General features: G+C 37.2%; 1 protein-coding gene across 1 annotated transcript in view; it reads left to right on the top strand.

Moving 5' to 3' along the window:
• Window positions 1–17,357, top strand: part of nrxn3b (neurexin 3b) — a 523,467-nt gene that overhangs the window by 463,847 nt on the left and 42,263 nt on the right. Inside the window, 1 exon segment of the mRNA XM_084433352.1 lies at window positions 9,701–10,011. Within this exon segment, the coding sequence (XP_084289478.1) occupies window positions 9,701–10,011 (311 nt within the window).

Here is a 17,357-nt window from a genome sequence, read left to right as displayed (position 1 = left end):
AAATTGTTATTATTATTTTCACAAAAACTTAAGAATATATATTTGTAAACAGCTTTTGTCAATAAATAGCATACAAAAGAACTAAATTAAATTATGCCAGATTAAATTTTAATACTTACAAATCCTAAATTCTGTCCAAAAATGCTGAGATCCATAGAGAGAAAGACTGAAATCGATGATTTAGCCCATTTCAGCTTGTCTGCAGTGAAGGGGTACCTGTTTGAGACAAATACACAGTAAGACACATGCAAGAAATCACTGTGTGAGGATCATTCTCCTTCCTACAGTAGTTTACCCACCTGTGCGCTGATATTAGGACCTTCCTGTTCAGGTGGGACTGCAATGGTAGAGAGTCTTCTGCCTAATAAAATATCAAAATAATGCAAAAATATAAACCTAAGTAGTTTAGAATGCTAGATTTGGTATGAATGAATTAGTGAAAGTTTTACTGCATACCTGGATACATTTAATCTGGTTAGACTGAACACAAAAAATGGTCCATCTTCTGATTGGTTCATTTGCTGTGTAATAAATATAAAGTTAGACATGATGCAAAGGTCACTTATTTGATATAAAGTTAGCCAATTTTATAGAGATTTTATAAGATATTGTAAGCTACCTAGTCTGCACCAGTGGCTCCAAAGCACTTTTCACATATTGCTAATCATTTCAGCAAACTTATCTCAAAATATATCACAAATGGCCTACCTCCGGAATCTTGCTAGAAGTCACTGGCGCAAATTGCAGTTACCTTTAAACACATATAAAACTGGAAGTAAATATTAAATTCTATAAAAAAAACTAAAAAAAAAACTATAATATGTTATAGTTTGCAAACTAATGCAACTATAAAGGTTCTCATCAGTAGTCCAACATTATCTACAACCAAAACAGAATTTCACATTAGTTAATTTATTGTTAATGTAAACTAAGCGTTGCTCGTTGGCATATTTAAACTCGACAATTCAATAATCTAACAAAGTCTATAAAATGAAACGTTAGCGCAGTTTACCGTGGTAAAGTTCGTTACCGCCATGTTGACGAGTAACTTTAGGCTAGCGTTATAACATAGGTTAAACTGAGCACAATCCTGTCAACACACACAGAATGTTTTTTTGTTTTGTTTTTACCTTGCTTGCTGGGTCTCTCTCTCGGTGAAGTGAATTCCGTCTCTTCCCGAGGCCAGACACGAACGGCGCGGTCCAACAAAAGACAGTCAGACCCCAGTGATATTACACTGGATGCTCCGGCGCGACACGACAAAATCCCAGACAGTGTATAGTGATGAGCCGTTATATTTCTGACATACGGTTCTTCGAGTCCAAGTGCTCGCGCTATTTCTGACAAGGGCAAACAGGTTTGCATTTTGTATTAATGGTCCGGTCGCTTCAATGTGTCCAATATAGACAGCGTTGTAGACACGCGGTGTAAGGCAAAAATTAAGAAATAAAAAGCACGATGGAATGGTGCCAGCCAGAGAGGCCGTTACGTCAAATACAGTAGTATACAGCAAATTTAAAAAATACAGTAAGTCTCTGTATGTGGTGTTAGACGTCACAGAAAATTCCCATGATGCAATGGGAATCACAGTTATTTACTGTAAAGAGAAATAGCAGTATAATACTGGGGGATTTAAAGTAAATAACTGTAGAAATTACAGAAAAGTCTAACAGTGTACCCGTAATCTCTGAGCTTATTCATGTGTTTTAACCAAGCATGATGGGCAAAGCATTTTTCAATGCAGAAGAAATGTAACTCTTTCCCCACCAGTTAAATGTTTATCATTTTCAAAAAACTTTAATAGCCCCCAAAATATTTTGTTCTATGGATATACAACCTGATCTAACGGGAAAATGTAACTATTTTAGGAATTATTATGAATTTGAATCGTACAAAAACGCACAATTTTTAAAAGAAACTCTAACCCCGCCCCTAAACTTACCCATCACTGGGGTTTAATCAGATAGTACGAAAATATACTGTAAAATAGTTACGAATTGCTGTGAGATTGTTGTGGAATATCAGAACATACAATATATCAAAAGAAAGAACAGAACCTCTGCTTTAAAAAAAGAATAGAACAGAACAGAATCCCATTTTTGTCAAAGACTCAGAATGATGATCAACACATAGATGGAGTAAATCCATTCCATCAACATCCCGAAAGCTTGCACAGTCCTATACCTCTTCCTGGGTAGACATTTCATTCAGTAACATCAGGCAGTTTTGATTTACATGCGTTTGAATGTTTGATGATTGCGTTAGCTTACATATGCATAAGCAATGCTTCTATTGCTTGTTTCTGCTTTTTCATTCACAATTTTGTCAGAATACAGACTACTTTTGAATGGCCGTTAATGAAGAATGATGCTTTTGCCCCTACAATAGTCTAGTTAAGGCATCGACCGACAGGGACTAACTGCCTGTGATAACCAGTCAAACCTTAAACCTTTCCATGGTAAGTTTGATATAAACCTTCATTCACAATAATCACAATCAGTGGTTAACCATATCCAATAAATAAATAAATAAATAAAATTAACAGTATTTTACCAGGTTTTGTAGGCTGATATATGAGATCAGGACAACAACAGTGTTTACTTAAAAGATAGGTGTAATTTTACAAGTCAGTCATACTCACTACAGAGTGTATTTGAGTGAGATTAGCATTTTCCATTCATGTGATTTCAGAATAACATTCTTTAGCTGCTGGCATTGCAGGGTGGAAAACGTGGATTTAGTTGATGGACTATGGCCGTTGTGTGTGTGTTTACTTGGAAGAAACAGATGGCAGAAAAGATAATTGAAGGGCAGCAACAGGCTCAAGCTCTCCTGGGAGAAGTTAGGAACTTTTTCCCTTCTTCAATAACTCTATTACCTTACCATCATGGCAGACTATCAGTAATTCCTTGGCGGTAGATTTAAAAGGTGATGCTACAATCGATAAAGGTACACTCTGCTTTACTACTTTTCTGTGTTTTATAAATTTAACCTTATGACATGAAGTGACTTTGTCACACTAAAGACACAATATTAATACAGCCCTTGACTTTTACTTTGTAATTGCTCATTAAATTTCACCATTGTTCTTACATTTGTAAATCATGGTAACCACAAGAAAAACCACACATGACATGTCAATTTAACTGAAAAAAAGCCCATTATGGTTTAGATATAAAAGTAGGGTATTTTTTATGAAAATCAGTGGCCTAAACAAACTAAGTATAGATATAAGTGAAAAGAGAACTTCCTTTAGCCATTCAATGGAGACAGAGATATGTCCTGTGAACAGCACAGCACTTCCCAGCAGAACACACATTATTCTGACATGTGTTCAGCGAGACCTTCATAGCCAAGGTTCGACTGCGTTCCAATGAAGAACAGACTCTTCTCACTTCTTCACCAGTATGGGTCATGAGGAGCTGGCAACAGAATTCATTCGCACATGTTTGTATGCTTAAAGCATCTGCTGACGGCCCCCTACCGCAAATCTCTGGCACTGAAAGGGGATGTACTGACACAACGTCAGCATTTGTTTTGACTAAAGCGCTTCCATCTGAAGGGAGTGATTCAGATATTGTTCTAGCGGGAAACCTACACAAATGTGCTGATGGAGGGGAGGAAACAGAGACATCTCTCACAGATATGAGCTCTTCTTTTGCTCTGAGCTCTTATGGAAGAGGAAATGTGACACTTTTTTAATTGTGTTTTAATTGTGTTGTAAAGTTATATAAACGCTTATACTGGAATATACTGTTAGTGAACATCCTGACGCCGCTCACACTGCTGAGAGCGCTGTTTAGATTAATATGTAGATTAATAACACGCTTTCCTCTCTTTAACAAAATAAACACAACAAAAATTACAGCGGTGAGAAAACATTTGTTAAGAAAGCATCTGATCACTGCGATGAGATATGTTTGGGTAACACTTTATAATAACTTTCAATTGTAAGTCATTTATAAGTGGTAAGTTAATGATGAACTAATCATTTACAAAACATTCATAAATGATTAGCAAGTGATATACTCACATTTTATATATGTTTTGTAAATTCCGTTACAAGTCATTTACAAGTGATTAGTAAATGATTAACTAATCATTTACGAAACATGACTATGCATTGATAAATTATTAATAAGTGATATGTTCATTATTTTATGTATGTTTTGTAGATTCGGTTATAAGTCATTTACATTTGATTAGTTAATGATTAACTAATTATTTACAAAACATGACTATGCGTTTCATAAATGTTTAATACATTTTTTTCTTTTTTTTTATTATGTTTTGCTCACATCAGGTGCACAGTGGTTAAAGACTCCATGTGTTTCAGAGAAGACAGCTGTCTATACCCTCACCAGTCAGCACTTACACTGCAGCACACACTACAGTGTTCAACACCTGTTATAGATGTGTAAACGCATGAATAAATCATTTACAACACTTTCTGCATCCCCTAATCTAAAGTGTAAACTATTCATCACTTGTAAATGTGTTACACATCATTCGTAGATACGATTTGTTGATCTTATGCCTTATTGGTTCTTGAAGTGGTAATCTACGAATGATGTGTAACACATTTACAAGTGATGAATAGTTTACACTTTAGATTAGGGGATGCAGAAAGTGTTGTAAATGATTTATTCGTGCGTTTACACATCATTGTGTTGAACACTGTTACTTACCTGTTACAAATTATCTGTACATGTATACAAGGCATTTACAACACTTTCTGCACCCTCTAATTGCCACATACATAAAAAAATATATAAAAAAAAATTATTAAACATTTATGAACCGCACATTCATGTTTTGTAAATTATTAGTTAATCATTAACAAATCAATAGTAAATGACTTACAACTGAATATACAAAACATACATACAATGATGAACATATATACAATAATGAACATATCACAACTTATTAATCATTTATGAACGCATAGTCATGTTTTGTAAATAATTAGTTAATCATTTACTAATCACTTGTAAATGACTTGTAACAGAATTTGCAAAACATACATAAAATGTTAGTATATCACTTGCTAATCATTTATGAATGTTTTGTAAATGATTTAGTTCATCATTAACTAATCACTTATAAATTACTTACAACTAAACGTTATTAAAAGGGGTTACCTGTTTAAATCTTTTCCCACTTTTCACCGAAAATTCCATAATTTGTGAGAAAACGCTTTCCCGCTCTTGACAGAAACTTCCGGCTTTCCGTGTTTTCACTGTTGTAAGGTAGGGGGCGCTGTTAAACAACTTCTAAAAGAGTACTGAATCTCCTGATCAAAACACAGGCGAAGAAGACGCAGAAACAAGCGATGTCATATGTAAGCATAAGCATATGCAAAACAACGTGATCATCAATATTAAACAGCATATAAATCAAACTGCCTAATGTTACTGAATGAAATGTCAACCCAGGACGAGCTACAGGACTGTGAAGCTTTGGGGGTGTTGATGCACTCGAACTATTCCATCTATGCTTAGATTATCATTCTGAATCTGATCCAGAAATAGTCTTTGACCAAAATGCGATTTTCTCAGCTTTTGCTCAAAATGTTGCTTTTTTTATGAAAATTTCCCATATTCAAGTGTTGATAAAAAAAATTCATGAAGCTAGAATAAAACGTTTTTGTTGTTGTTTAAAAGCAGAGGGTCTGTTCTTTCTTTTCATATATTGCATGTTCAGATATTCATACTACAAAATATTCTGGGGACCATGAAAGTTTGGTGAAAATGATCAAAAATGCTGCCGGTGGTTGGCAACTTTTTTCAAAAACGCTAAATGCTTTTTTTTAAAAACTTCAATTTTTGCTATAAAGCAGCTCTCCAGTATGTTCATGTTTTTACTTACGGAATTCTGACTTTAACGGACTGAACAGAAGAAATAAACCGGGGAAGATGTCCACGTCAGAGAAGGTGGAGCCTCAGAGCACATCTACCTATTCCTATTACGAAATCTCCACGGACCAGTGGTAGTTCAAAGGTGTCAAGTATAGACAGAGTATAGCGATTTTCATTGAACATTGTTTGGGGGTTAGAAAGCGCTGCAGAGATCATCATAATATGTATTCACAATAACATGAGAGATAGCAAGTTCTGGCAGAGCATCTGTTTTCTGAAATGAATGTCCAAACCCTCAAGCTCTTCTAGATCTCTCCAGCATGCAGGCCTCCATCCAGGAAAGCCACTCCAGCCCCGGGCTCGCATGCGCTGCCCGTCTGGATCAAAGGCATTGGCAGCCCTGGAAGCTACTTATTACCCCCCACCCTCACCCCTTTACCTCGCCCACATCCCCCCCTGCTCCGCCAGCAGTCACCAGCTCACTTTGAAGACCCTTTTTTGCCTATTTTAAAAGGGGAGCACAAGAAAAGCAGGGCTTTAAATCGCTACCGGCCACATCCATTTCTCATCCCTGTCACTGTAGAACCTTTGTGTTTCTGAATAGCACTCCTATTCTATGCACCTTTTTCTCTTTGTGAAGTTCTAAGAAGGTACGCTGTGACTCAGCGCTCAGTAGCTTTAGCTAAGTGAGATGTGTTGAGTAACTTTGCTCTTTTCAAATCCTTTTTGCATTTTTTTTTTTCCTTAGGCTGTGGTGTTTTTTCTTTCTTTCTTTCTTTTCTCCCATTACAACATCTCCAGAGAATTGCTGTAAAGTATTTTTTTTTTCTTATGTTAGATGTATGAGAAAAAAAAGGCATAGGAAGGAACTCAAAAATGAAAATTCTATCATATATTACTGTTTTTGAAGAATGTTCATGCAGCTTTTTTCATACAATGTGAGTAAGTGGGTACAGATGCTGTTGAGTTTTCAAAATGATAAAAAAACCACCATAAAACCATAATGGTGGGGGGATTTTCCTGTAATGATATTCCCTGTTATATTAAAATGTCACAGGCAAATCACAGAAGAAGTGTATTTGTAAAACAAATTTACAAATCTTTATTTCTATGGTCCACTTTAGACATTCTTCTTACTATAAGTAACTTTTCAACTACATGTCAACTAACTCTCACTAGAGTATTAGTAGAATGTCTGCTTAATATCTTCTAACACTTTATTTTGATGCTCCACCAACAGACATTCTACTGACTATAAGTAACTTTACAACTACGTCAACTTATTCTACTAACCCTAACCCTTACAAATAACCCTAACCTAACAGTCTTCTACAGTCTACTAATACTCTGAGAGTTAGTTGACATGAGAAAACACTTCTCTGCCATTAACAAGATTTTACGGTTTTTAGTTTTTGTCGAGTACAGTCTATTCAGATCAAAACACAGGCAAAGAAGAAGCAGAAACTAGGGATCTCATAAGCAGATGCATATGAAAAATAATGTGATTATCAACAATAAACAGCATATAAATCAAAACAACCTAATGTTACCGATTGAAATATCGACCCAGGAAATGGGCCAACCCCATAGGGGTGTTGATGGACTCGATCTACTCCATCAATGTTTTGATCATCGTACTGAATCTGATCCAGATGTAGTCTTTGACAAAAGCTTTTCTTTCTTTTTTTTCAAAATTGATCATGTTTATGAAAATTACCCACAATCAAGTGTTGATAAAAAAAAGAATGTATTAAGCTAGAATCTGTGGAAAACTAATCAGTGGATTTATTCTTTTATTTTGAAGAAAACTTCAAAGATGAGAATCTTTTTAATATACTTTAGTTTGAAAGAAAAACATGCCGTTTCATTCATTATGACCAACTTTTATTTAACAAATGCTTGAAATATTAAAGCTCCTACGTTTATTTGACATTTGATGAACTGGTTGACATATCTCCAACATTTGATGAGCTGGTTGCAGCATGTGTTTAGAGCAGCTGGGCATGACGTAAGCACAACCATAATGGCAGATGTTAGATTCTCTCTTACAGCACTAACGCTTCACTCAGTTTAGAGAAAGAAATATAACAAAGTCCAATGGCAGAATATTCAAGCTCCTCTGAGGGCTTCCAGGGACCCCGCAGCAGCAGGCCTCACACCACGCTGTAATGATCTCATCTGTATGCACTGTCTTCCTCAAATCTGTGTCATCACAAGCCTTATTTCCCAGCAGGTTTAGAGCTTCTACACATTCTCTCTCTCTCTCTCTCTCTCTCTCTCTCTCTCTCTCTTTCTCATTCACTCTTTCTCTTACAAATAGTTTGTAAAGTGTTCCTTGGCCCCTTGAAATGTAAGAGCATATGATGTCCAGTGGGAAAAGAGTTACACCTCATTTTAAGGATTGCTGAGCAGGAGATGGGAATACTGTTTGAAATGAATTGTTAGTATGTGTCTCCCTTTCACAGTTGTCTGTATATTGCCATAAAGTCTAAATGTGATGCGTGATTCTTGTTCTAAATAATTATGTGTTAAACTGTTTATGAGTTGGTTATTTGATAAAAATGCTTTATAATCTTAAAACTGAATTTAACCTTTCAATGAAATCTAAACAAGAACTAAATCATTTTAAACACGGCTAAACCTTCTTAAACAGTGTATAAATGTGCAATGTGCTAAGATGTCTTTTAAACTTTCAAACTTTAAAGGCAACAGCGACATTGAGCGTTATCAAATGGCTAATAAGAAAATCCCGTTCAAATATACCCGGCCGGTCGAAGATTGGCTACATGAGAAAGGTAACCTTCACAAGACCCTCAGTGTTTTCTTTTGGTTTCGTTGATTTTAATTTGCGTTCATATGCTCCTTGTCATGCCGTTTCGTTATATTTTTGTCCAACCAGTTCTGATCAGCCTTTTGCCACTAATTAACCTAAAATGTTCATAATTTACTTCCCTTCCCATTACGTAATATTTTCGTATTATTATTTTTTTATGTGGATTGTGATCCTCTTTTGTTATTTCCATCAGATCATTGACCAGTTAAAGGGACTGGTAACCAAGAATAACACTGCAGAAGTACATAGTTCCTAGTCTCCAACTTTAAATCTAAACCAGAACTCAACACAAGTCATGATACTTGTTTTTTTTACTTTTCATTGGAATGATCTTCCATAGCGCTAGTGTTAGTGGTTGAATAGGCCATAAACCCAACCCGTAATGCAGCACGTTTCTAAAGAAAACAAATTGGCGCTGAAATATTAGTGAAACGCCACTTTGCTGACTCAATTGCTGACGCAGTTTTGTGTTTGTAGCCGTTGATGAAATCGACTGACACCTCTTCACAGTTTCATTCAAAAAAAGGATGAAAGGGCGGTGACCATTCATCAAATTTACCATTAAAGTCCTTTGGATTATTAAATGCGTTTAAAGGTCATTGCCTAAACTACATAAGATGATTATAAAGTCCCTTTAACACTGTCTAAAGCCACTTTGAAATCCCATTAGTGGTTCTACATGCATGAATCAACATGATGTTCCTTTGAAATGTATGAGATGAGCTTTCTTCCTTTGCCCACTTTAATATAGAATTGTAAATGTGTAATAGCTTTAATCGGCCTGCATTTCTATTTCTAACCATATGAAAAGCCATTTGGAATTTGCCTCAAAACATTTGCATGAGAAGCACCTCACAGTGAAGTCAATAAAGAACATTAATTTTAATGCTATGCTTGGATTTTAAAAGCTCAAGCATTAACGATAAAGTTAATCAATTAGCTAAATAAAAAAAAAAGTGACATAAACCATTCTAACTGTTTCCTTCTTCACTGGTCTTCCCCTCAGGTCGTCAGCTGACCATTTTTAACACCCAAGCCACCATCTCAATAGGCGGTAATGACCGCAAACGACCATATCAAGGCCAGCTCTCTGGTCTCTATTACAATGGCCTGAAGGTTCTCAACATGGCAGCTGAAGGTCATGTTAATATCAAGATAAATGGCAGTGTGAGACTGGTGGGAGATGTACCTACTAGCAGAAGCCCCTCACGCACCACCACTTCCATGCCCCCGGAGATGTCCACCACCTTCATCGAGACCACCACCACACTGTCAACCACCACTACCCGCAAGCAGCGCTCACCACCAACCATTCAGGTAGGAATCAGGATCCTTAGATCTTCTCAATTTAGTCTCCTTGAACTAGGGCTATACTGTAGCTTGAATTCCCAGAGCCTGGGAAAAAAACCTTACAACTAGTATGTATGCATTTATTGTGCATTTATGTTTTTGTCTAAAAAAATCATCCACTTGATGCCATATGCCACAACTTGGTACCATAAATTAGAACAAATTAAAACTTTAGAAATGAAGAGACCTCAGATCTCATGTCTAAAGCTTTAACTACTATCCTCTTAGTATTAAGGTGGAAGTATGTAAGAATTTTTTTTTTTTGTTAACCCAGATTATTGTTCATTGACTGCTATTAGTATGCCATTCATGGGTTTATCTCCCCGAAAAGTGTAAACATTGAACCATCTAAATTTTGAGAGTGGTCCGCTCAGATCTGTCTCTTTCCAACGCAACCTATAGCGAGAGTTTGGGTCGTGGCTACTGTAGCAGGCCGAGCCAGCTTCTGTAGCTGTAATGTAGCTGATGCTTTACATGGGAAAAGAAATTCAGCTTTGGGTACAGGAGTGCAAGCCAAATTTTGCTGCATTTAGACCTTCAAAGATTAAACAGGTCTTGAACGCAAAGTGAATGGGGCATTGCGATACAACGCTTTAATACAAAATCATCATGCACCCATTTAAAAAGGCAAATTTTCCAGGTTGTAATGTTTACTTTGTGTCCAGTGTAGAAAGCCTCAAAAAGTTGAAAAATGTCAAAAAATCAAAAAATGCTCCTGGTGCAATATATTTTGGATGGGTTTATTATAAGCGAGATTCTCGCGTGTGCTCTAGAGACAGTGTGTTAGCCTACTCAATTGCCTACTCATGACACATAACAACACAGTTAAAAGTATTTCTAAAATGTTGGACATTTCATTAAAAGTATCCTACTTTTACCTGTTGAAACATGTCTTTACAAGACCTGTAAGAGCTTTATTTATGATGTTCGAGCTGGGGGAGGTGTGACTCGTGGAGCTTGCAAAATATGTATTTTTTAAATTCCGCTAGGTGCCACTGGTGTCGCAGAAACTACATACTTTACATTCAAGGCTATTAAAATCTTCAAATAGTGAGTGTCCATATCCAGCATTCAAACCTTTTCCTCAAATTTGTAAACCGTTTAAAGTAAGGTCTAAAAAAGTGGGGAGAAATTATATAGGACTTCCCTTCCTCAAAAAAAGGAAAACAAAAGCCATCAAAGACATCAGACCTCATGTGACTAGTGTGTTCAAAGGTACTGAACACAAGTGAGCATTTGGTAAAAATGAAAACAAAAGGTAAAAAGGTAAAACTCCACACAAAAATCCACTCCGCATTTGTGCAGTCCAGGGAAGATTATCAGTAAATATCTTACATTTTTAATTGTTCATCACACAAAAGCTATCATTTTGTTTTAGAAAATATTGAATATACTTTTGATCATTTTATGCAACTTTCTTTGGAGCTTGGCATTATAAATCACTCCAGCGTTGGAAAAGAGTTCAGTTCTGCCTAATATCTCATTTTGTGCTTCTTAGAAGAAGAAAAAATAAAGGGTCAGAACGATATAATGGTGAGTAACTGATGACATTCTTCCCTGGGGGTGATCATAGCATTTCTGTCTGTATGTGCTGTTTAGATGCCTTGTGCCGTCTGTCGACTTCCAGAATGCTTTCTATAACACATTCTGACGTGAGGCCAATGAATGTCTGATTGTGCTGACCATTTTATTGATGCTAGAGGAAAAATTGAAGCAGCAGTCTTCGTATTAAAGCCATAACTCTCCCTGGGGCACTGCTCAGCGACAGGCAAAGAAGACTTATTCTCTCCTCACCCTTAAACAGATGAACCAGCAAAATAATAACCTCTCATGTCAGCGAGCGCTGACTGTGACGTGATTTCATCAGTACGGTGGAAACCCACTCATTGATAAGAGCCTTCAAACAGACCATTTCAGAGCATGAAGGTTTTTTTTTACCTATTGACCTTTTTGCCATCTATATTTGCAATAGAAACAGGAGCTGGATGTGAACTCTTATCAGGTAAGCACCATGACTTAACTTGTTAACTGCTAGGCCACAGCCCTGAACGAATGCTATTTATCGTGTTATCATATTAGCGCTGTTGCCTCACAGCAAGAAGGTTCTCAGTTGAGCCATGTGTCAGCTTAGTCAGGTGGCCATTTTTTATGGATTCTGCATGTTCTCTCCATGTTGGCATGGATCCACTGTGTACTCCAGTTTCCCCCATATACCAAAGACCCTCATACAGACAATCCTACAGGTTAGGTGAACTAGAGACTGCAGTAGGTATGAGTGACCGTGAGAATTTATGTGTCTGTCTGTGTATGTTAGCTCTGCAATGGGCTGACCACTTGTCCAGGGTGTTTTTCTGCTTTCAGTCAGAGATGCTGGGATAGAATGCCATTGAATCGATGAATGGATGGATATTAATACATGGTTACAGTCTGTGCTTTCACCATGTAACCGTTCCTCGATTAACGTCCTTGTTACTCCTGGAATGGGGTTAAGGGCTAGGGTTGGGGTTTAGATTGAGGGCTGGGTTTTGGGACTGTAACAACATTCTTTAACAACATTGCGTTTTGATTTTATTATTAGTTGGGGTTAGGTTAAGGTTAGTAGAATATTTGTCAGGAATGTTGCTATATAATGGTACTTTGCTATGTTATGGTAAATTAAAGCACTATAATGCACTTATGAAAAAGGATTAATCTGTAATGCATTCTATTAGCATAAACTCAATGAAACAAATCACACATTTTATGAGAGCTTTATTTTTCTGCTTTAAAGGGGCTATATGGGATTTTCTGAAATTTAAACTCGCGACTGACACCTGTGGCCAAAAAACGGAACTGCTCTTCCTTTATGCTCGCTCTCCTACGTGCACACTTCACAAGTCATCCGCTGCAAAGAAGTCAACATTATGTTTACAGAGGTAAGAACAGTCAAATACATATATTGTTTGAGAAACTAAGTTTGTTTGCTGACTAGCGGTGGTGGCAGAGTGATCTGAAACGTTTAACATGAACGCGCTTGACGTCACATCCGCAGACAGCGCGCGAAAAATCCGACCCGACAGAAAATAGGAAAAATAGGATACAGGCTTATAGGTGCACCCACTGTGAGCTGACAAGGTGTCAGTATGCTCATCAGGAGATGTTTGAGTCATAAATGGTCAAATAAAAAGGCTATTTTTACGTTTATTTTGGGGAAAAAGCTGCATATAGCCCCTTTAAACTATGAATTCTGTAAGACACTCTTACATTAACGGCACAATTAGAGATCCAGCTCTCAGCCACAACATCCTTAAGTATATTTAGTCAAAATACCTCTACAAGTATGTTCTTTCTCTGACAAGATCTCCATGGGTTTGTTGTAAGGTTTTTTTTTTCTTTTTTTTTTTTTTCTTTTTTTAAGAATAGCTCTCCCAGATCAATTTCAGGATCTCAGGCAGTTTGATACATGCTGTGCCCACAAATTAATTTTCCATAAGTCTCACTTTTAGTGCTCCCATGCTGCCTGTCAGCATAGACAGCAAAAGAAGTACTTGCAGAAGTTGACGGATTTCCATTCCCTGTGGGTCCCAGGCTGTGACCGATGTTGGGTTGTTCTGAGTGGTTTGGGGTCCAGCACCTGCACTATATTGGCACAGCCCTCTGACTCCCCACTCTTGCAGGCCACCCCAGGGTCTAAGAAGTGAGAGGTGTGCGATATTTTATATTTTATCCATAGATGGAGTGAGCTGATCCAGGCAGGGGTGATAGAGCAATATCACGCTTAATTAATGATGGGACTCCTGGGAGAGGTCTCGCCTCACACTTGATCTCTGGTAGAGGAGGGCGACTCTAGTGAGGGTGTGCATCCATTCGTCTCCAGCGAGGGCTGTTCACTGTGCCCCGGGCTGCTGTCTGCTCAATGATGCTTCTACACACTAGGGAACAACAGAAGCAAGAGGCATTGTAGCAGTACTGACATAACTGAAGACCACACTGAGCATGGGAAAAGAGACACACGTAACCACACATTGTCTATTAGTGGTAGCTGTTTTTTAAGAGAAGGTGCAATCAGCGCCCTTGACGGAGCAATAATGAGAGCATCAGTACTAATAGCTGCAAGCAGTTGTATAGCATACTCTGTTTTTGTAGAAGTGGTTAGGCTGTAAGCATTTTTCTCAACCTGGTGTCTCAGGGACACACTTGTCTGAAGGTAGAGGGCACATTCCCTCTGTTAGCTCTCCTTCATCGCGGTCCTTGTCCTGCAATTGTAGTGCAGTAGCTCACTTGTGACACATGACCCCTTGTCAAGTGTGAACATGAATCCTGCTTCGGTACTGAGATGTTAGGGCACATACTGAACAGAATAGAGAAAGCTCTAATGGAGCAATCCATCAAGGATATGAAAGAGCAAGATGCATCTTGAGGGTATGGAAATGGGGAAAAAAGTTCATTGAATTGCCGAATTCTCAACTAAAGAGATCAATGGATGTCTATGTATGAGTTCGTTAAAGCGAAAGTTGCAAACATCAGAATGCCACACCTTGTGTTTTGTTATCTTTGTAGTGCTCCGTCCTTATTGAAATCAATGGATTTGTGGGATTCTCTGACGCAGCATAATCTCTGGCATGTAGGCACCCTTAATCATTGCAGTTGGACACTTTCAGACAGTTATGAAACACATGATGGTCTTTATCTGGTGTTGCATTATGCCAGATTCCAGCTCTAAGCATTCAATTTGTTTAGCTGTTTACGTCACCTCTCATCATCCGCCTCCAAACTGAATGACTAATTCTAGTGATTTCAGCCACATGCTGTTTTAACAATGTGTGAGTCATGGCTAAACCTGCAAGCCTCACCAGCATTACATGCGCTACACGATTACTCCATCACCACTGCATCCAATACATGCCTGTTGAGGATGTAGTCCAGGATTCCTCAAATTTTGCTCTGGAGGTCAAATGCCCTGCAGAGTTTAGCTTCAACACTGATCAAACACCTGAGCTAGCTAAAGGTATTTTAAGGTAATTAAAAGGTATAATCAAGGTATTCAGGATCACTAGAAAATCTCAGGTAGGTGATTTTGATCAGGGTTTGAACTAAACTCGATCGGAACCGGATCGGATTTGAGAAACTCTGATGTAGTCATTATCTGATTGTTAAGTCTTGCACTTACAGGAGAGTAGCAGTAGGGAATCTGCATTTCCATCAAACAGAATGGAAGACTACGGCTTACACTCAATTGCTGTAGTTAATGTAGCCGACAGCATGCAGCTTGGTTGTTTGCTGTTGAAGTGTGGAGAAGAAAAGGTCAGAAAGATGGGACAAAAGCAAAAGAGAGGCAATTTGTTGAGTATATAGTGATGAGGGAAAGGAAAAAAAATAGGGAAAGTAATGTGAAAATGTAAACACAACACACTCACACACTCTCTTACAGGTGTATTTTGGGGTTTCAGTGTCATGACAGTGGCTCAGCTATTTTCTAGATACTGTAACTTTTCCTGTAAAAAGCTTTCTTCCAGCTCTGCAGAGAGCTAAATCAAACATGCTTGTCTAAACAATCCATTCTGTACCTTTTTTAAGTAGTGAATCTATTTAAATTCTTGTGAATCAATTGAGACGGTTCTCATATTTAATTGAATATTATTTAATTGTAATAATATTGTTGGATAGTGTATTTTAAAAGATAAGTAACTTAAGTGTAGTTATCTACTTTTTTAGTAGCTAGTAGCTGTCATGATCTCAGCCTGTTTCCTAAAGGAATTTTATGTTGAAGTGTTTTCTGTCCCCCCTGTTCCTGTTTTAATTTCCTGTTTGCCTTCTGTCTTGCTTGTTTCCATAGTACCCTGATTAGTCGATTGTTTCCCAGGTGTGTCTTGTTTGCCCATCACCCTTTGTGTATTTATACCCCAGTGTTTCTCTTGTTCTTTGTCTAGCATGTCTATACATGGTTGTATCGTGTGCATTTGTTGTAGCTTGTTGTTGCCTGGGTTTATCTTGTTCCTTGTCTACAGTTATTTCAGTTGTCCTGTTTCAATAAAAAAAAAATTCTGCACTTGGATCCAACGCCTCTTGTCTGCAGCAGCTACGATACAGTATAGTGAAGCTATGTACTTTTTAAAATAGTTGTTTACTGTTGTTTAATTATAAAGCTGTAGCTTAACACATTTTAGAAAGTAATGTCAGATTATTATTTTATTTTCTTTGAATAAGGATTGACTCTCATCATCAAATTGAATTTGAGCACATTCCCCACAAGATGCTGAATTGGAATTTGAATAGAAATGATAGGATTGTTGAATTCCATTACAAAAAAATTAAACACACAAAAGGTTTTTTTTCTTTTTGACAAAGCATAAATAATTATATCATCATTAAAGTGTAACTTAATTAAAGTGTAACTGCTGATTTTCAACCCGCTTTGTATTGGTACAATGTTGGTAGTATATGTAAATGAACAATGTTTACTCGTTCTCCATGTTACCTGGACCGATAAATTCATGTTTATTTGTCAGCAAGTCTTTTGACAGCTCCAGGGCTCTTGTCAAAACTACAGATTATACTTCTGCATTATTGTATCCCCGCCCTCAGACAGTCGGATCGGCAGAGGGATATTATTGGGCGGAACTGACAGAACAGCAATTTCTTTCAGTTTTTTCCCCTTCCGTTTGGCCTAAAACACTTTGGTCATCCAGTTTGAAATGTTGACAACAAACACAAGAGATTTTTTCAGATTATCCGTTGCGACGTTCTCTCCATATTTACGATTCTTTGCAGCCTTTAGCCACTGCCTATTGCGCTGGATCCTTCACAGAAAACCGATATAACTCACTCCCTATAAACGTTTAATCTTTGAATTCAATCTTTGGTAAACATATAGACTGGTTGGGAGTGGCCTTAGATTGCTACATGCTCAGTGCATTATGGGCGTTGAAGTTTTCATACCTATTTGGCAAAAGGGAAGAGAGCAAAAAATGTTTTTTTGTCAACTTTTCTTTAGTCAAAAAATGATTTGCCTTTTAGGCAGCCATATTTTATTTAAAGCCCATTTGGCCAGTGGTGAAGAACTCCTGTAATTGTGATCAGTTATGCCTATTTATTCCCTAATATGTAAAATATTTTTATAAATCTGACTAGAAATGTTGTTTGCCATACTGCATCAGGTTTTAAGATAATAAATATCTGTATAAAAAATTCTTTATAAATTCTGAATGCTGCATGTAGCAACTCATAATGTAATAACTGCACATAATGTAAAAACTGCACATAATTTAATAAATATTACATTATGATTGTAATAAAATGTTCATAATGTAATAATTTTCTGGATTAAGACTGGA

This window comes from Rutilus rutilus (genome assembly GCF_951802725.1).
Source record: "Rutilus rutilus genome assembly, chromosome: 15".
Lineage (NCBI taxonomy): Eukaryota > Metazoa > Chordata > Actinopteri > Cypriniformes > Leuciscidae > Rutilus > Rutilus rutilus.
Note: the sequence above shows the minus strand (reverse complement) of the source record. Positions and strands in the feature narration are given on the sequence as shown.